The following is a 21,010-nucleotide window of genomic DNA, read 5'->3' as shown; positions in this document are numbered from 1 at the left end:
TACTGCTTAGCTTGCTAACGACACAATTTGGGGAGGAAAGTGTCGCTAATTTTGTTAATACTACTCATACACTAATTCTGCTAATACTACTCATGCTATGAAGATCAGGTGCCATTTTCATCAGCTGACAAGGAGAAGTGTGTACAAGACACAGTGTTTTTGTAGAAAACTCAGGTTCTGTGGACATTTTTCAGCATGGCATTGTTTGGCAACAACCACAGCTACCTCAGAGTATCAATCACACCGTATTTGGAATTCTGCTCTGTGTCCTGCAGTGTCTGATTCTCCATGTCCCTTTTCCCAGGCTCGGGTGGTCACCAACGTGGGGACAGCAGTACTCGGGGCAAATGAGGCTGTCACAGGTCATAAGCACCCAATTCTCTTGCAGTTGGTGGTGCTCCTCTAATGGCAATGCCAGCATGCAGCGTTTTAAAGCTCCAAAGCAAGCATGGATTCCATTTTTAATTGTGTTCAAGACCCCTTTGACTTCAAGTAGATACAAGTGTGCAGGCAATCACTTACTCAACAGGAACAAAATTCTATATGCAAACTCAATACATCCAATTTATCCTCCCAACTGGTTCTAATATTTAAAAATACAAAACTCCATTTAACCTTTGTAATTCTGTATTAGGTTAATTTCTTTTCTTATTCCTTGTATGTGCATATAAGAGAACATATGCACACTTTGCCTGATTTAATTGCATCTATATGCACAAATACAGTTGTTATGAGGTTGCTGATCCATTATGTGAAGTAACTCAGCACTTTCACATTCACAGAATTGATATGTTTGACTTACTGAAGAAAAAATTTTTATTTACTCTTAAAAAATAGCCCAAACATATTAAACATTTAAAAGATTTTTTTTAGGCATCCTAGGTTATCTACAGAGGTCAGTATACTGGGCTGAGGGCATCATACAGCCTCTGTGCAGCCAGTTCCACCATTTCACGAAGGGATTCGTCATCTTCGCTTCCTGGCTCACAGTCAACTGTCTGGGAACAAAAAGAGAAGGATGTTACAACAACTGGCACTTCATGCTCCCTTTCAGCACGAGAAGAATGCTCGAAAGGGGAAAGGAAAAAGTAGTCATGGAAATTATCGAGCAGCACTGTATGTTTTTCAGTGGTCTGCCAGCAGGTAGACGAGTTCAGAGAAGACTTAAGCAAGTCCTGCTGAGGGACAAGAAGTTTAATTTCAAGTCTTATGTTCAGAACTACTATGTAAAATGCATTATGTTTTGTAGATTACATTTAATTCAAAATCAAATAAAATCACACAAGATTCAGTCCCTGGTGATTTCATTTTATCTGTGAATTCACTCACGCTGTATTAGGTTAATACTGCAAAATGCATGTATTCACCACAGAGGTACAGGCACCACACTGATCTTCCCCCACACATGATGACATTTACACAAAAATAATCCAAACAAATAGATTTTTTACTAAAACAAATCTTCTTAGAGAAAGATGCCCACCCCAAAAATGTAACTTGATCTACATTCACCCCTGACTGCTCTACCTCAAAAACAAAGGGCAGCATTTGAGTAGTAATAATGTTCTTGGGCCTGTGGCCTTTCTAGACTTCAAGACTATACCTCCTTTAATTCAGTATTAACTTGTAACTCTTCTGATCAAGTAACTCTTTCCAACCATAAAGGCTTGGGGGGAGGAAAAAGGCCCTTAAAACAGCAAACATGCATTTAATGTTATCTAGCAATGTTGTAAAAATTCTGTTAATTGTGACAGCACTATGTTAACATGGAAAATATAAACCCACATGTCCCACCAGTCAGATCTACACTAAACAGCTTTTTATTTTAAAGCCAATAATATGCACATAAAGAAGGCCAGAAGATCTTCATTGTAAAATCTGGTTCACAATGGCAGAAGCTTGCCATTGCCAACACAGTCTGTAAAGTAAGTACTGCAAAGATACACCCTGCTGTAACTGAGCTGCCATTGGGATTTCTGTCAGTACACAAATCTATTAACAATAATGACATATATAAAAACGAAATCAAACTTCTGATTAAGCAGTATGCATTGCCTTCCAGTCTAGTTACTTTTTTCTTTATTTCAAGAGTTCCTTCACCAGTCCTGTATTTTTCTGTACAATGTACAAACTGAAATGTAGCAACTTTTATTAAAAAATTGAAAAGAGATGGCACAAGTTGTATGTTACCCACAGGGCTGTAACTCACTGTTCTCTGAAGGTAATTAACATTCACTTTTTTTGTTTCAATAGGTAACAAATTTTTGGCAGAGGCCAATCTTTTCTTCTGGGTTTGTGGAACACTTAAAACATTTGTTGTGACCCCTTAAGGAGAGCATGTGAGAGCTACTCCATAGAATGAATTTACATTGTATTATTACTATGAATAGAGGCAATACGCAATCTATGTTTAAGACATTATTAGTAATGACAGAAAGTCAACACATTAAAATGCTTAAGAACATGAAGGACATGGCTTTAACCATTCTTTAGAGTTTTACATTACTTGAATATCTAGGTGTGATGGCTTCTTAAAGCACCCTTCTAACATGCATGACATCCAATTCTGAACCGAGCTAGTAAATTAATAAAGTATTTCTTTTTGTGAGTATTCAGGCGTTCAATTTAGCTCCAAAAGGATCAAGAGGACAAAAAAAATTATTAACAACATTCCTACCCTGTAACTGTTCAATTATTCAGACCAGAGCCATGCTTTAAAAGCATTTAAAAAATAAATTAACTCAGTGGATTAACCCAGTTTCTCTTCTACAATCTTTCATTATACGTTTTCTCATACAACTGAGCTGCAGAAAAATACTGTGTTTTTTTCTAAATGTACTGCATTTGTTGCATAAACATTGCTAGAAATTTTTAATTAATAACACTCTCTTTTGATACCAAGTACGTTTCCTTAGCAAGTGGGTACATGACACTGTAGGCAGCACTGTGCCAGACAGGAGACTGCTGAACACAGCACACACAGAAGCAGGTGCTTTGCTCTACATACCCGAGTGTCCAGGGAAATGTTGGCAGTCTTTCCATCCACTGTGATGCACAGGACAGAGTCATCTTTGGAACTCACACAGTCCTCTCCGAACATATCCCTAAAGCAAAGACCCGTGAGTGTAAGATGTGGCCAAACAGCACAATAAACTCAGGTTTTTCTCTGAACCCTGGGGTGCCTTTGTCAGGTGAGTATCACCTTTCAGCAACAATTATTTAACCCATTCAGATGTAATTAAAAATATCAATCTTTATTATGACAGTGGGTATCAATTAACAGTAAGTATTTTACCAAAATAATCTCATCATAGACAAAGGGAAGGATTCCTTTGATTTCAAAAGAGGCAAGATTTCTACATAAATAACAGACTACACATCAGAGTAAGTTTTAAAAGAGATGTGATCCAAAGTTGTTTTTATTAACAATTTGTAACATAATCTTTGGAGACAACTTAAAAATCTGCTTCTGGAAGAAATAACTGGGCCCTGTATTCAAAATTTTAATGGTGCTGAGAACTTTTTACTGTACCTCTTTCTTGACTTAATTCCTGGCCTTCACAGAAATTAGACTGAAGTAAATTTGCATGAAGTATTTTTACATATCTTTAAACTCTATTATACTAAGACTGTTCTATTTACACGATTAATAGTGCTCATTTTCCTTTAGAAAAAATAAATACAACTTACTGAAGCATGATCTCCATTCTTTTCCTATACACATCCATATCTATTTTTTTGGAAATCTTATTTACTGCAGCTGAAAAGAAAAAAAAAATTTACTTTCACAGACATTTACTGGGAGGGTAAAATGGCTAACTGATAGATTCTAGTCACAAACTGACTTTCCTGAAAAACAGTCCAAAAACTAAATAGAAGATGTATATTTAAACGACTTATTTTAAAATGTATTTTAAAAAAAAAAGATGAGAAAGTAAGAACTGTTATGGGAATTTATAAACTCAGGCGAAAGGATTTTTAACAAATGTGTTGAGTCAGGTATGGGACTAAATACCAAAGGAACACTGACTGCTACTATACAAAATTGTTAAAATATATAATAAAAAGACAAGAGGAGTAATCCAGTGAAAATAAACACCTATTTGTCCATACAGAATCATAGAATCATAAAATGGCCTGGGTTGGGCCATATAAAACTTAATCACTTTAGATTTTTTTGTGTAAGATTTAACTCATTTTAAATAAAGCCATGTTTCCCACAGTCTGTTATCAGCTGCCATGTAAGAGAAAGTTTCAACAAATGAACATGTCACAAATAATGAAGACCAAGTTGTAATTCTGTTTTTCAGTAGCAAATTTTACTCCCTAGTAAGTTCCATAAGGCAAGGAAATACAATAAGGGGATTGCAATCTATTAGAAGGCATTATTTCCCTCTAAGCTAAGGAAGAAATGCCTCAGTTAAATAAGCATACATTAAACTTATACCTTTCTGTATTTTGGGATTTGACTGAACTTCCAGTATCACTGTTGTCACAGTGTCTGCATACATATCATTAGCAGGATTTGCCACCCACTGGAAAACAAAACAAAACAAAATTCCTAAGTTGGATTGAGTGAATAATGCAGCATAAAAACAATATAACATTAATTGCATTCTCCTTTTTGCTTTTCTCCGAATTCCAGCTTCAAATGACTGTCATACATTTCACATCAAATTATTAACTACTTTTAAGTGGGTGTACTCCAGTAACTTCCCATGAAAAATTCAAGCTTTTGAATGTTTCTGAGCACATTTACAAAATAACTAATTACCACAACTCTTTGGGGGAGGAAGGAACACCATTTGATGTTATTTCCAATTACTATCTGCCAAATAAAAAAAGGGCACCAAATCTGCCATTATATTCATGAGATGCAGCAAAAAGAAAGCAACTGGCTGTGGATGAATCAAATAATACACATCCACACAGGACGACAGCTCAAGGGGAACTTTGTTCTAGCCTTTGCTCTACTTGTCATCCAACAGAAAACTCCTTAAAACATTGAATTCTGCATGGCATCTGTGTGGTATTGTTTTGCAGAAACTGGAGAACAAAGTTAAGTTTTATCTCCCTCACCAATGCCCACCTCAAGGACTACCATGCCTGGTTCCTGGATCACAGTAATATTTTTGAAAACCTTCAGGGCTGGTTTTTGTTGGATTTCTATTTCTTCTACATCACCTAAGAAGTGACAACAAACAGTTAGCAATAATGAAATTATACTGGAAGCACAACTAACTTTATTTGCATAAGAAAATAGGTGAGTTTAAGAATAAGAGGGGTTGTCTGTTACCAGAACTGCTCAGAGCAGCTTACAAAATGGAACCACATACTCTCTTCCCTCACCTGACAATATTATTTTCTTTCTTCTAGATTGTTTGGGGTTTTTTATTAGTTAATATTGACCCTTTTACTTGGTTTGAATTCTCATACTTGACTGGCCTAGTACACTGATGCTGCGTGAGTACACCAACAAAAAGAAAACAAATGAGAACTTTATTAATTCTGCTCCATTTGCAATAGTAACCAGCTCTTACCCCCTTAAAGGATAACCCATTGCTCACGTAAGCATAGAGCTTAAACCAAAGGCACCTGTGTGCCTGGTAGCACTTGGGTTACGACACCTGAACCTCAACTGAATATAGGTGTTCTCTTCACTAGTGACATGAATTAGATTCTGACACTAGAGAATAAAATAAGTCTGAGCTTTACATCTGGGAAGGGAACCTGCAAATGTGTGTACCTCTAATGAACTAGGACAGGAGCTGCCCCTAACTCTTGAGAAAGCCAGAGAGAGGCACAGAGGATCATCCCAGTCTCAGGTTTAAATGGATTCCCATTCAGGAAAAGCCAACTCTTGGCTCTTAGGGAGGCACAGAAGAGGCTGTCTGTCAAAAAGGAGGGGAGAGCTCTTGTTTTTATGAACTGGATGGCATTAGCCATTCCATTTGGGGCTAGAGATATAAGATCAATTAATAAAGTTTCCATCAGAGTGGCCAGAGCACTCGCTTTAGGGGCTGACAGAGACAGAAATCAGCCTATGCTCTGTATTGCTATATGCTCATCACTTTGTAATATGATTACAGTAGAATCCCCCCAAAAAACAGTGTAATACTCATGAACTGGATCTGGCAGAAGCTGCATAGTCTAATGAATGTTGTAAAATGGGAAGAAATCTCCAGTCAGATGACCTCTGAAGACTGGAAGTTGTTTTAAAAGCTGACCAGTGTAAATCATGACCGTGTCCTCCCACATACGCACCGGTGAGTTTCTGTAGCTGGTAACAAAGCAGATTGAAAGGGCCCGTGTAGGGAATGGCCTGTGTCTGTGTCACTGTGCTCATTGCCAGGTCTGTGTAATCTGAAACCATTTTAAAAAGTACATGTTAAAAATTAGCTCTCTGAATTTACTAATCAATAAAATTGCCATTGTAGATAAATAATGGCATTGAAACATTTAAGACAAGAGGGCTGAAAAGGCCAATTTATAAGAGGAAGGTGGAGCACCTATTATAAGATAAATAATATATTTGTGGTTAGGAAACCAGCTTGTTGTATTATCCTGCCTATTAGAGACAAACAATGAACTAGGGCAGCAGAACTGCTTTCCCCCCAGCTCTTCTGACCTTAGATTTAATTCCTCTTCTATTCTGAAAATAGATCAATTCCTTGAGTAATAAAAATTAAAGGAGGACTACACAAATATTTTCTCTGTTCTGTAGCTTTTACACTAAAAACTAATGACATTTTAGAAAATGGTAGGACTATTGACTGAGGTGTTTTTTGGTTCTCACTGGAATGTTTTATGCATATTCTTGCAGAGGAAAAGGTTTTAAGTAACCTGAAGGGACATGGAATTTTGCTTCTTTTCTGTTAGAGAAAGAAAAGATTTTAAATTTGAGTGAACAATGAATTAAATGCCTTTCTTCTCACTACAACAGTTCAGAACTTAGGGCAAAACTAAAACAAAATAAAACTAAGATGTTCACTAATTGCTTATGAAACACAAAACTGCAGGAAAATACCACAGAACTCTAAGTGTTTTAATGACACAGTAAGTTTCAATTACCTACTGATCACATCACTGTCTATACTTACTGGAGAGGTCACAAGGAGAAAGGATGTGATAGTTAAAATTTCTTTTAACAAGGATTCCAGAAATTCTCTGTCCTTGCTCTGGTTTCTTATCTGCTAAAGACCCCATCACCTGGAGAGAAAAAACACAATATAGTGTGTTACAGTGGGGATTACTGTAACAAGCATATATCAAAAAGGAGTCCCGTGGAAAAGAAGTATATATGGACAGATTCGTGGTAGATGTCTCAGAGATGTTTATTTCTCCAGCCGCATGGCTGGGGCTCTGCTCAGGAACTCTGCAGTCACGGGACCCGAGGGTCCTTGGCCACACCGGGGAACACAAACCAACCAATGGGGAATGAAGCTGACCAGGGGCAGGGAAACCCTGTGTCTCCCCCCCGGGGCCCCTCTCCCAGGGCTACATGGCAGGGGAGGAGACCCCAACATCTCACCCGTTTTATTTTAATAAAAGGAGAATGAAAACAACTGGATAAACATAACAAGAACAGTTTCAAGACAAAACAAGCCACCCTCCTGAGTCTTTAAATGTCCAAACAGATTCTGTAGAACATCTTAGGGCTGACAGAAGGGAGACAGAACTCTCCGGGCATGTTTTGTGGGGAAACTGAGGCAGGAGAGGGTTTAATTTCTTCCCTCCCTCTTTTCATCCTCCCCTCGGCATCGGAGAGGAATTGTAGGGAAATGGAATTGTATAGGGAAGCCATGGGGTGAAAAACGGATTAGGAATAAACTGGGGATGGGGTAAACTTAGGAAGGGGTTCATACTGGGTATAGGGTAAAAGGGGGAAGTAGGCTGTGGGTAGGGAAATTGCTAGAATGGATATTGTTTATAATTTTGTGCATAACGGCTGCCTTTGACGGGAATACCTCCAGGCCCAGTAACATTCGCTGCTTGTAAACCCTTCTTTCCTTGCACTATATCAAATTGTACAACTTCCCCATCTCCTACACTTTGCAGGTAATTTTTAGGGTTATTCCTTTTAATGGCAGTTCTATGGATGAATAGATCTTCCCCTGTATCATCTCGTGTTATAAATCCATAGTTGTTTTTGACATTGTACCATTGCACAGTTCCTGTGATTTTCGTTGCTGTAACTCTTCCTATCACGTGCTTGCGTGTTTGTCGTGGCTGCTGGTCCCGTGTGGCCGCCGCCTCGCCGACTCCGACGTCTCGGCCGGGCCCCCACGTTGCGGCTGCTCCTCGCCCTCCGAGTGGCGCTGCTCCAGCGCGTGTCTGGGCGCTGCGCGGCCCCACGTTGCCATCGCCGCTGGCTTCGCACCCTGTGAGCGGTTCCGCTCCGCTGGCTCCACGCTGCTTTGAGAGCGGCCCTGGTTCAGCTCGGTGCTGCGCGGCTTCTCGTGTCGCTGTGGAAACCGCCGCTTCTCCCTCCGCAGGGTTCTCCGAGCCGTGTGCTCAGAGCGGCCTGCCACGCTGATGCCTGGTTCCTGGCTGCTCATGGCCCACGGCACCCGCGGCACCTGCGGCATCGCTCCCTCACTCGCGGTCGCGTGGCCAGGGACCCCGAGGCAGGGATGGGGTCTGCGATAAGGCGCGCGCTCCCGAGGGGGCCGGGTGCATCCAGCGCAGGCACCTCTGCCGGCATGGCTGCAGTCATGTGCTCCCGGGATGGCGGCCGCGCGGCCTCAGCCGCGGGATAAGTATGCTCCTCTGCTCTAGGGGTAATGGGACCATACAAATGCTCCTCAAGAGCTTCCCTGATTATAAGGTATGCACGGAAAGCTTCTCTTTGATCCCTTACTTTATCCCAGATCTCGTCCCAGAAACACCCCTCACAAGATTCAGGAGGTTCGATATCAAAAAGTAAGTCTCCAGAAATATAGGAGAACCTTTTGAAAAGCTAGATGAAAAAATGTTCTAGATCTCCCGGCTGCATTACTTTTTTGTTTTGTTGTTCAAGGATTCCTTTAACTTCTAGGTACATTTCTTTCTGTGGCTCAGAGAGCCCCATTTCCCACGATTCTTCCATAGTCCAGAGAGAATATCCAAACCAAGATGAGAAGAGAGAGGTCTAGAGTGGTTTTTTACTCACGAATCTTCCTCAGGGATCGGTGTCTTGCCCGCATTCCTCCACCAGTTTGTTACAGCGGGGATTACTGTAACACGCCTATATCAAACCAGGAGTCCAGTGGAAAAGAAGTATATATGGACAGATTCGTGGTAGATGTTTCAGAGATGTTTATTTCTCCAGCTGCATGGCCAGTGCTCTGCCGAGGAACTGCTCAATCACGGGACCAAGGGTCCTTCTGCCCGCGCAGGGAACACAAACCAACCAATGGGAACGAGGCTGAGCAGGGGCAGGGAAGCCCCGTGTCTGTGCCCTCAGGGCCCCTCTCCCAGGGCTCCGTGGCAGGGGAGGGACCCCAACAATAGTGCAACAAGGCAATCTGAAATATTCACAGCTTCAGGTAACTCTAGAGATGAAATATGGTTTTCTGAGAAAAATCAGAGTATAAAATTAACTCTGAAAACAAAAGAAGGTCAGAGTAACCTAGAAACCTTCTGAGACATAACACAAGAAAAGTTTGGAAGAGTGAAAAATCAAAGAAAAAACCCAAAATAGCAAAAAAACAACCTCAAAATAAAAACCCCAAACCAAACCCCGAATACAACTAAACACAAAACAATCACATACTTTGAGACCCCAAAAAACATATAATTTGAAATCAATTAAAGATAGAGCCTTGAAAGATCCCATGTCGTTCTTATACCAGAAGAAAATACTCTTCTGCATATAAGAAAACATTGATTTCATACCTTGGCAAGTTTTTCTCCTCTGAAGTTTAATGTCACAGCTTCAGTATTCCTAGGATTATGAACTTCTATATGGACTTCATCATTATCCTCATACTCCCGTATCAATGCTGCTTTCAATCTGGCCATTTCATTCTGCTCACCGTGAACTAAAATCTGTAAAAAAGACAGTTTTCCTTTTAGCAGAAGTTATTTGTTCAACCAGACATGTTTAGTAAGCAAATTATCCAAGAAAACTGCCATATTCTACCTCATCTTTATAAAAATGCAATTCCATGAGGCCACAGTGTAATCACATGAGCTCAATTACAGTTCTGTGTGTCTTTGAATTCTCTGCATTATTTGAAGGCTGGGATTTCATAACCCTGAATATTAGTTGAAAAATACATGCAGCCAAGCAGAGTGTGTTACAGAGACCCCATATAAGTTTTCACACACAAATACATTGTTGTATTATGAAAGGCAAGTTCAACACTAAAAGTCAGTTAGCTTTACATTTTTGTCTTTGTGTGTAGATATAAACATAATAAACATGCAATTCAAAGAGGATGCTTCACCGTTCACAATTTTCTTTGCCAAGTTAAATGCTCTTTTCTTCTGCTATGATTTTTTTCTTTCTTTTCTGTGCTTGCACACTGTTTCTCCACCAGTTTCAGATCCTAGTCCCCATTTTCACATTCTGGTCCTTCACACCTCCTGCTTCCCATGATTTGCTCATGTTTTTCCCTGCAAGTGCTGCCTTTGTCTTTTGCTGTCTGCAACACACCTTCAATCGATGTTTTCTTATTTATTTCTGGGCAAATTGCAGTGAATTATTCCAATACCAGCATCCCAAACTTAATGTCCTATACTGTATCTTACTTGCACAAAACACTGCTGAAACAGATTATGGACCACACCACTGTCTGGAAAGTCATCCCCAGGGATCCCACACACAGACACTCAAGAGCAAGTTCATTTTTACTTTGCTAAGGTAACATGACAAAAAACGATTAAAATCTCCACCTTTAATTATTCAAAGCACAGGGATGCTGGCTACTGCTAGACACCTGTCCCTGCCTTGAGTCAAGGCTATGAGCTGGTTTGATGAATCCCACTCTGGAGAAATGGGCAGCATGGATACTGACCACATGTGGAGGTTTCAGGGCCCGGATAAATTCACTAGTTTGTTGATAATCTGTGTGAGCAGAGAAAGAAATGTAATCCACAGACATCTTCAGTGGGAGTTTTTGCCCTGACATAGTTGTGATCTCTTCAGGTTCAGACATGATGTGCTAGAAAAAAAAGGCACCTTAATTAAAAGTAAAGCCTCCTATAGACACCATGTAACTAATGCTTTACATTTTAAAAACCAATGAAATAATAATGGCAGCCATGTTAAGTGTGAAGCAGTGAAAAAAAAATCTCTTAAATTACCCAGAACACACACTCACACATGAAAAACGCATGCACAATACACATCATTTCATCTTGTGCCTCCTCAGCAGATCTGGGGGTTCATACTTCTTCTAGATAAATCTCTCTAATTTGCATCAAAATGGTAATGAGTGTGTGACTCCTATCTCTAAAGGCAAAGCTAGATGCTGTGGTTGCCCTTAGCCGCTGGAATTTGGAAGGATTTCGTTCCCTACAGATGGACAGTGGCACGAGGTGCACAAGGCAGTCTGATCTCTGACACATAAGTAGTGTTAGATTTAGTATCAAATTCTCTAGAATTAGGATTAGGGCTACCTTCTTGAAAAATTAAGCAGTGGAGAGGTCTAAAGCATCAATCATTCTTTCTCATGACAAGATAACTGCCCCTAGAAAAGATTCTTCTATATAACATCACTGGAAATGGCCATATGCAAATTTTCTGTACTTTTCAGTAGTATTAGCCAAAAGCAATCAGTTTTGACTACATACCTACCTACCTGACAACAATCTCAGTAATCAAATAAAGCCACTTGCTATTGACCAATTCTTTACAAACCTAACATGAATGCTACCTGTCATCAAGAGGCTGTGGTGCATGAGCAACTCACCTTAGCAAGAGTTCCTTCAACGCAGTACCCTGCAATAATGACTCCATTTCTCTTATCTGTGCACCAGCTCTCAAACAACTCCCTGGATAAGCCACTCTGCATCATACCTGGGGAAGCCATCACAACACTGGGGCCAATGTCATCAAAGTGATCCATACTCTGAAAAGACACACAGTGAGAGTATCAGTCACCACAACTTACTTCAACGAAGGACAGCCCAGCTGCACCCTTGAACAACGTACGAGAAGGGCCCTGTGTTCACAGATTGTACCCCATCCTCACAAAAGGTACCCTTTGCAGGAAGATTCCTCTTACTGATACCCACAAGGAGTAAACTTGGGGATCTATAGTGGAAGAAATGTTGGGGCCTAAGCTCCCCTCAAACTGCCCTCTAAGCACTGGGACAGCAGGTAACTCAGATATAAACCCGGACCTAATCAATCTAGTAGGTTATTGAGGATATTGACTGGCTCAGCTGATTCGAGCATGGCGCTAAAAACACCAACATCGTGGGTTTGATTCCTGGAGGGGCCACTCACCTAAGAGTTGGACTCCATGATCCTTGTGGGCTCCTTCCAACTCAGAATATTCTATCACAGTATTAAACATGCAAACTATTCAGCAAATATGGACTCTTCTGTCACGTTCACCTTTTGTGAGAATCTCAAGCTTACCTTCAGATTACTAATATGCTTGAAAACAAAAGGATTGTTGATGTTAATTTGCTTGCGGATTTTGTCATTCATGGCATTGACATATGTCTGATAAACTGCCATACACTTCTTTGCCAAAGAGGAGGCATAGTATATGGGGATATCATGGAGTTCAGGATGATTCTGCCAGTATTCATCTAAAACCCAAAACAAACAAACAAAATAATAAAAAAGAACAAAACAAAAAAAACCCCAGCCACCAAACAACAAAACACAAAATTCCATCCACAGCATTATTTATAAAGTGTGTGCTTCTCAGAAACATTAGTAATTTTTATAGAACAGATTTACCAGTGGGCTTTTTCATTTTTATTACAGAATATCACCATCACAGCCTCTTTGTTTTCATCTGCTCTTCTAAAACAGTCACCAGCTGAAACCGTATACAACCAGTACAAACAAACAAACAGGCAAACAAACATGACAAAGGTGAACTTCAGGTCCTTTTGGCAGGTCAAATTTCAATCAACCACCACCTTCAGCTACAAGGTATAAATAGTATACATGATACTACACAGCAATAAGTCTACATTTATGACACTAGAAGTTTTACTACACCTCTACAATAAAGCTAAAATGTCCCTGTCAAATATTAATTATACATCTAAGAGCCAGGGACATCTGCACACAGATTCGTTCGTGAGAATTCACTATATGAACATCCCGTAAAACAAATCCATGGAATTCAAGGTGAGAAGGAATCACTCAATTATCAAGCCTGGCTTTCTGTATACCACCATCAGTTATATTTTACAAGCCCAACTGGAACAAAAACAAGGAAAGAGTCTCCATAAACCACAACTTAATTTATCAAGATGACAGTAGCCATGAGCTTTCCTAAACACAAAGAAGAGATTTGAATGCAGCTGTACAAACATAACTTACCCATTTTCCCATTTGGATACAGTTCTGCTAGTCTGAAAGATATTTATGTTGCACAACTGAGGCACAATCGTCCAAAAATAGAGGTACTCTTCTGGCTGTATTTGTGCATTTACAGTGACATTACAATGGGCTTTTACCTACATTTTTGATTTGCAGGCAAAGCTTCTCATGACATTTCAGAGAGGTTCATTGCCATGACTACTTTAATAAGCTCAGGTTTAAGGTGGAAACAGCCAGTAGAAGATAACCAGTCACAGACTGAATTCATCGCCATTAACTTTCTACACCATAACAGTGTTTTATTTTTGTCATACAGAAAGAAGAAAAATAAACACAGAAGCCTGCAGGCTCAACTGTGTAGGCATATGAGATGCAATTGCATTTTCTACCTAATTAAGCATCCAATTGCATGTCTCGCTTTGCTAGATATATTTTCAAGCTTATCTTCAGAAACTCACTGTAATATCTACACACAGCAAAGAGGCAAACAACTTACAACCTAATGGCTACACAAGGTTGAAAACGCTCAGTTTTTATGTTCTCTATAAATTAAAAAAAACCCTCTCAGTCAATGAGAAGTAGTAAATAATCCTACAACGTTGAATACTACCTCTTGCCTAGATCCAAATTTCTTGTTAACATTTGAATAGACTAGTAAGACATTTTGAAAACAAATTAGTTTCTAAGACTGAGCTAAACTGAAAAGTGAGAAAAATTTCAAGTAGTTTAGGGAATGCTTCATATTGAACACCCCTAAATATAAGCATTATAAGCTTGAGATAGTTATCTTCTGATCTTGCCAGCATGTGAATGAGCAGAAAGACTAGTGAAAAAATCACGTAACACAGTACAAATTAAATGTGCTAAAAGGAATCAAAGAGGCCTGGGAATAATTTACTTAAAAACTGTTTTATCTGAAGTACCTTGTAACAACTATCTATATATTTTATGCGAAGTAGCTTGGTATGTTCATGTGTAATTCTCACTCATTTTTGTTCAAAAGCCCCATTTTCTTTTCATTATTATTAGGACTTCAGAAGTGTTAGAAGTCTCCTTTATGGTCTTCTAAGCTTTTCCTATAAAGAGTTTTTCATACTCACACACATTTTTTGCCTTTCAATTCACAAACTTAGTAGAACTTTAGAAGAAAATATAGCCCTTTTTTAGCAGTACAGTTTAAATAAAACAGTTGTTGTTGTAACTGGTTATTTTTCAATTTGTAATAATTGTTCCTAATTGCTGAAATCCTGATTCAAAAAGATTCAAAAGTCAAGCACTTATTACCACACCATCATCTCTTCCTTTCTAGGTCTCCCATCCTACCTCACAAAGCAGAACTGCGGGTTGGTTTACTGGATTTTTTGCATTTGAACAAACATGCATTATATATTAAATTATAGGTAATTAACACGCTGTAAAATGGTTGAAGGAATGGTTCAAGGAATTATAACATCTGAAAACATTCTAAATCACTTTATGTGCCTTTTCATTAAGAGGAGCTGGGAAGGTACATACCTAAGATTAGAAGCAGTTCTTGAGCTCGACCCAGGGCAAACACAGGGATGAGACCTCGGCCCCCTCTGTTGACGATGTCGTGAACGGTGTTGCAGAATCGCGCCTCCCGCTCCTCCCTCTTCTCGTGAATGTGAGTGCCATAAGTGGATTCCTACACATGGAGAGACAGAGTATTGAGAGGGCTGACACAGACAGTAATTCCTGATCTTCTCCTCTGAACCCAACAAAAAAAAACAGATAAACATACTGGTGTTAACATGCTGGGGAGAGGAGGGAGAGAGGTCAGAGAGAGGGGAAAATCAAAACCACCCCCAAGTTCCCAAAACCACCCCACCAAGGAAAATAACCGAAACTTCCCCTCTCCCAAACCCCTCCAAGCAATTTAGACAGACAGATCCTGTTAGGACTAAAGAAATTAGAGCTATTAATTTTGATGCTTCTTTTAAGAAATTTTAAGTTTAACACACTTATTTTCCTAACTGGAAATGCTGCCAGAGCTTTGATGATTATACTGACATGGCCCATTAGTGGTACATGTGCCATGGTTAAACCTCTGGCTTAAAATATAGAAATTATACAAAATACAAGATTTTGATGTGACTTAAAATTAGATTACCAGTTACAGAGAACAGCTAGAAGGGACACAGTAAATGAAGTAATTTGAAAGATCCCAGTGTTTGTTTCCAGATAGAACTGTTGCATAAAATGTTTCCCGTGAGATGCTGTTTTCCAAACATGGATTCAGGATAAAATAATTCACTCAGAAAACAAAACAAAACAAAAATATGAAACAGCACTCAGGCCACCTTGACTGAGGACTAATTCTTAACATATCTGGAAGTAGGTTAGGATCTACTAAAAGAGACATCTGGTTAAATTGGGGTTGGTACAATCCAAGTCAAAATCTAATAAATCTCCCATCTCGGAAAGGTTTGTCTGGAGCCTTAAGGAGCTTCATCAGAAGAATTGCAACTGGAGTTTTCAATACAGTGCGAAGCAATGTCAAGAGTTCTAAACACCCAAGTGTTTGGATATTTAACACAAATCACTACCACTGAATCTCCACTGTCTTTGTCATTCTGTTTTGGCTTTAATTAAGTCGTACCCCTATTCATAATTAATCACTACTAGAAAGAAATAATTCTGCAAAACTTACAATTATAAGAATATCAGGTTTAATATTGGGAATCTCAGCTGCCATCAGATGTCTGTCTTCCTGCCTTGAAAAATCACCTGTATATAACAGCTGTTGGAGACAAAGAGCAGCAGGTACTCTGGTTACAGGTTCTACCAGGTCAGCAGCCTATAAAAAGCTGTGCAAAGATGGTTTCAAGGAATTTTTGATAATAAGATCAGCTGTACTTTAAATGAGACTCTTCTGATGTGAACAGTGCTTACAATATTAGGTCAACAGGACTATAATACAAGTATTTAAAATCCAAAAGTAAAGGTTTTTCAAGCTGTACCATAATTCCAACAAAACTAGGTAAACAAATATTAAGCTCTTATTTTTCATTTCAGATATCAAGGTGCCATTTTCAGCATTTTGCATACTTGCACTGATCACTAAGAAGTAAAAGTAGAACATAACATAAAATGCAGCGACTCCTAAGAGGAAGTAAATAGGAGATAAAACTGCATTCACATATCAGAATGCAAATATAATAAATAATCCAATAAAATTATTTATTAAAAATTCTTCTAGGATTTTCTGATACTAAAAAAAAGCCTGTAATCTAATTGATTTTCCAAATGGAACAGTCATGTTCCCCATTACACCAAGAAGTAATTTTTAATTGTTATTTATTTCTAATGGATTCTTAACTGCAGGGTGGAACTGATGGTTTCAAAACTGACATTTTTTTATTTACCAATAATTCCGTTGATGAAAATGTGAACAATCAATAACATACAGTCAGCGACAGCAGACACCTGGTCTGCCAGGTAACCTATTACCACACGGAGTTAAAGAAAATTATGGATATTAAAACCCAATCTATTTCAATCATGCATAGTAAGAGGGACATCTTCGTCATGCCTCAATCAGAAAAAAACCCAAAAAAGAAACACTAAGATCTAAATTTTATTGTGATCATTTTAAACTCAGTTCTATTTCTAGGCTTTTTTTAAACTTTGAACTTTTATAATTCTCAATCACTATAAAACATGAACAAACTCCAACTGGGCAGCAAGCCTCATAACCACCTTCTCTCTTCCCTCTTCAGGGCTGTGTGAAACTTTCCTTGGATGGTGATTATCCTGCTGAACCCAATTCATAAGATGAGTTTCAAGTATCTGGTTTTGGCACAGTGCTGCCTGTGATTATATGATGACTTACTTAATCCCCCTGTGCCTAAAATTAACAATGATCTTATTTCTTTAGATACTTTAGAATACAAGCGTTACGAGAAAAATGTAACTCGCATTGACAAATGCCATTTAAGCACTTGAGACAGGCAGACACGTAAATGAGAATTACAGAAACAAACATCTGTACACAAATTTTACTAAAATGCAGCTTCCACACAACTGCCTCAGCTACCAGCTGCCTCTGATCAGACCAGCATGGGAAGCTACATGTTTAGTGGTTCCAAGTCTGAGTTGTGTCTCAGACTCCCATACAATCCAAACATCTTACCTGATCCAATATGTGTCACTTGCCAGTTTTAATCAATGAGCAAATACATGTCCTAGGCCAAGGCCACTCATCTTGATCTGAGTCCAAGTCTGCTGGACAGCTCCAGCCACAGTGGTGGAGCATAACAGACAATAATAATTAATGACTACATTAGTACTCAGGCTTGATGTCATCATATAATAAAGAGAAAATACCTTCACACCAGCTATTTCAATCATAAACATGGCTGCTCCCAGAACATGGCCTGCGTGGTAGCACCAGAATTTGATTCCTGCCACCTCTTTCACTTCATGGAAGTTGATGGTCTCAATCTTGTCCATGCTTTCTTCGAGGTCTGTTTCTGTGTACAGCATGTCATCCGCTGAGATGTTACTGGATAGAAGTGAAATGGCTTAATATCAGCTCATTTGAGCAGCTGGGAAAAACACTTCCTGGGTTTTCCCCAATGACAGTTAGATTTCCATTCAGTAACACCATGTCTCCTATGTTAGAAATCAAGTCCAGCTACTTAAATGTAGCTCATGCAAGGAGAGTTAAAGTATCTGTCTTTTGAAAGACAGAATAGTCTTCTCAGTTCAGAAGCTGCTCTGTATTTCTCTAAAAGTACCAACAGATTCCCAGCCCTGAACAGAGATCTGCAACTTAGCTTGTAATGGTCCCCAAAAACCACATAGATCCATGCTTTCCCTACCAGCCCAGAATAAACAAATTAAAAGAGGACTGTTCATCAGGTTTCTGACCCAAGCTCAACACAGCTGAGCTGAGATATGCTCAGGACAATTGCAGTCACATGGAAATGATGAGTCAAGGCATGAAACACAAGAAAACAAAATATAAAAGAGAGGAAAAAAACCCCAACATCTAAGTAACAGAGCACTCTTTGTATATTTAGTATTTAGTCTGTCTTTGTCCTGAAGAGTGAATTGTATCTTTAGGAGCTTAAAATTCACTACAAACTATCCATGAGGTAGTAAGATGATTCATTACTTCTAATCTGGTTATATGTAACGTTGCTACTTGTGAAAACATCCAGGTTCATCCAGCTACTTTTGGTAGCTTCATCTTAAGTTTCCCATTGGCTATATAGGTGAAATAATTCAGGAAGAGACACCCCACAGGTTATCTTACCTGACTTTAACATAGTCTGAAAGAAGCCATCTGTAAATAGCTTTTGTGGCATGAGTCATAAATGTCCTTCCCTTAAAACTTGTTTTCTGTAAAAACCATGGCAAAGCCCCACAGTGATCTAAATGGAAACTTAAAATAAGACACACAAATCCAATTAATACATTCATATTACACAACACTAATATATAATATCCATAATTCACTACTTCACTGGACTAACACAGTGTCATGAAAACCCAGAAACAGAATTTTCAGCCTTCTTGTTAACTGTGCTGGTCTATGTTCTGCAGACTAGTGACTAGAAAGACAACCAAGAAAAGGTAAAACTAATACAGGAAATTATCCATTAATTGCCAAGGTTTTACATGTATAGTGTTAGAATTACCTTCTTTTCATAATTTCCATATAAATTTAAAGAGAGAACAGGAACCAGGGACACTAAACATCAAAGATACAAGAAAGCTAAAAACATGATACCAATTTTGCATGTTGCACACTACAGATTAAAACATGATCTCCTAAAATTAAATTATTTGTTCACAATTCTAGTTCAAACTATTTTAAGAAACTACTTTTGAAATACTGATAGAACAAACACAGACCACAAAAACTTGGGATTTTATGGAGAGCTGTTTATTACTGAGTACATCATTTAGAAACGGCTCTCCTCATCTCTCAACCACTAAGCAATACTTAAACCACATTCAAAGGTTGTGTAAGTCTCCAAGAACGTTTTTAACTCAAAGCAAATAGAGCAAAAACCACAACCAATACTCTTCTGCAGTCTTTGTGTAGAAAACTCGAGCTGTCACAATGTGTGTTAAAGCAAGCCAGGTTATAAGAGTCAGAAATCACAGTGAGCTCAGAGGAGAGTTGTGCATCAAAAGTGAATGAACATCCTCAATATTCAGTCCTTAATTCTAAATGGAGATCCTCCTTTTTTTAGGAGGAGAAAAAAAACCCAGGAAACTAGAATTTTTCCATACCACCTAAAAAACACCTATTTTCAGCCTCTCTTAATAACCTACAAGTGAACACAGCTCAGACCATGACCTTAAGTTATTTGTTCCTTTAGGCGCCACTTACTGACTAATGAGGAGGAGATCAATCTCAGCTGGATCTATCAAATCAATGTAAGGAAGAGCATCCATTCCTTCCAGCCCAGGATGGATTCCACAATCAAGCTGAAAAGTGAAAGAACATTAAAACTTCTAACAGAACATATAAAAACCCCTCTTCCATTTTGGTCTATTAACTGGTAACTTTTAGCATCATGCAAAGTAAGGGTTTTTTTTTTTCATTAAACATTACTTTTAGTATTGGATTTCAAGTAGAATGATTTGGGTTGGAAGCACATGCATTTTATATGGGGATATGGTTTTGTTTCACAGCACAGCCTTGGTGATGCCTAATATCATATATGCTATACTGCCCCAGAAAGCTACAAAATGTGCCTTTTCTAGCACTGTGTCTGACTTCTGTGCAGAGGCTGCATTTAACCTCCAACATTTCAGATCACTTTGATGATCTGAAGTACCACACTGAGAGGGCATACAAATATATTCATGCAATAATTACCATTATTTTTCTTCCTTTAAACTCCAGAATGATGCATGACCTTCCTACTTCTTGGCCAGCACCTCTGCAAAAGGATAGCAAAGTCATGAGGATTGAAACAACCCACATACACTGCAAAGACGTAACTACCTCGGGTGCCTTTACTGGGATTACTTTTCTGTGTAGAAATAACAACTGCACGGCCCTTTTAAGCTCAGATATCCAAAGTACCTGAACAGCTGTACTTATCTCAAAGGAAAAGAGGCCCTACATAACACAGCAGAAATAAAAACAACCTGTTCGAGGAAATTATTTTGGCCTCTTTTGTTTTTTACTGAGCACTCGAGTCTCAAACTACTGACAAGTATCATTAAAGTTCACCTAAGTAACAAATCGGGCCTGGAGTAGCATCTTCAGGCTGTCCCAAAAACAACGCTTGTGGCGCTACCAGAAGCACACTCAGACGGCAGTGGCATCTTTACCAGGGAAAGAAGCAGCTCCCCGCGGTGCTGCCCGGCCCCACCCCGACCCCCCGCGCCCCCCGGCCCGGCGCGGCTCCCCGGGCGCTCACAGGGGCCGGATGAGCAGCTGGTCGCTCTCCTCGGCCGGGATCAGCGCCTCGGCTTTGCGCTTGGCCGCCATCGCGCCGCGCTGCCGCCGCCTTCCGCTGCCCCGCC

General features: G+C 39.3%; 1 protein-coding gene across 2 annotated transcripts; it reads right to left on the bottom strand.

The window, feature by feature from the left end:
- Positions 1-559: 559 nt before the first annotated feature.
- On the bottom strand, positions 560-21,010 carry CPSF3 (cleavage and polyadenylation specific factor 3). Of its 2 annotated transcripts, XM_039568425.1 has the most exons (18): positions 20,905-21,010; positions 20,355-20,418; positions 19,863-19,960; positions 18,777-18,905; positions 17,843-18,020; positions 16,167-16,256; positions 15,011-15,161; positions 12,572-12,747; positions 11,898-12,056; positions 11,001-11,147; positions 9,877-10,029; positions 7,101-7,209; positions 6,265-6,363; positions 5,090-5,184; positions 4,448-4,535; positions 3,691-3,760; positions 3,008-3,104; positions 560-998 (listed from the first exon to the last, which is right to left on the bottom strand). In XM_039568425.1, exons 1-18 carry the CDS (start codon positions 20,973-20,975, stop codon positions 897-899), a joined length of 2,076 nt encoding a protein of 691 aa, XP_039424359.1. In that variant the 5' UTR covers positions 20,976-21,010; the 3' UTR covers positions 560-896. The 2 variants fall into 2 exon arrangements, with proteins under 2 accessions (XP_039424359.1, XP_019137703.1); XM_019282158.3 differs by lacking the exons at positions 19,863-19,960; positions 20,355-20,418; positions 20,905-21,010 and having other exon boundaries at positions 17,843-17,892; positions 18,777-18,828.

The sequence above is a fragment of the Corvus cornix genome, chromosome 3 (assembly GCF_000738735.6).
Source record: "Corvus cornix cornix isolate S_Up_H32 chromosome 3, ASM73873v5, whole genome shotgun sequence".
Classification (NCBI taxonomy): Eukaryota; Metazoa; Chordata; class Aves; order Passeriformes; family Corvidae; genus Corvus; species Corvus cornix.
The sequence above is the reverse complement of the archived record's forward strand: the minus strand, read 5'-3'. Positions and strand labels throughout refer to the sequence as shown.

Coding starts and splice junctions, on each gene's coding strand:
- CPSF3 (XM_039568425.1), bottom strand. CDS start 20,975: ATGGCGGCCAAGCGCAAAGCCGAGGCGCTGATCCCGGCCGAGGAGAGC. Junction 18,906..19,862: donor GATCTCCTCCTCATTAGTCA/GTAAGTGGCGCC, acceptor TCTTATTTTAAG/TTTCCATTTAGATCACTGTG. Junction 4,536..5,089: donor CAGGCATGGTAGTCCTTGAG/GTGGGCATTGGT, acceptor TTTGTTTTCCAG/TGGGTGGCAAATCCTGCTAA.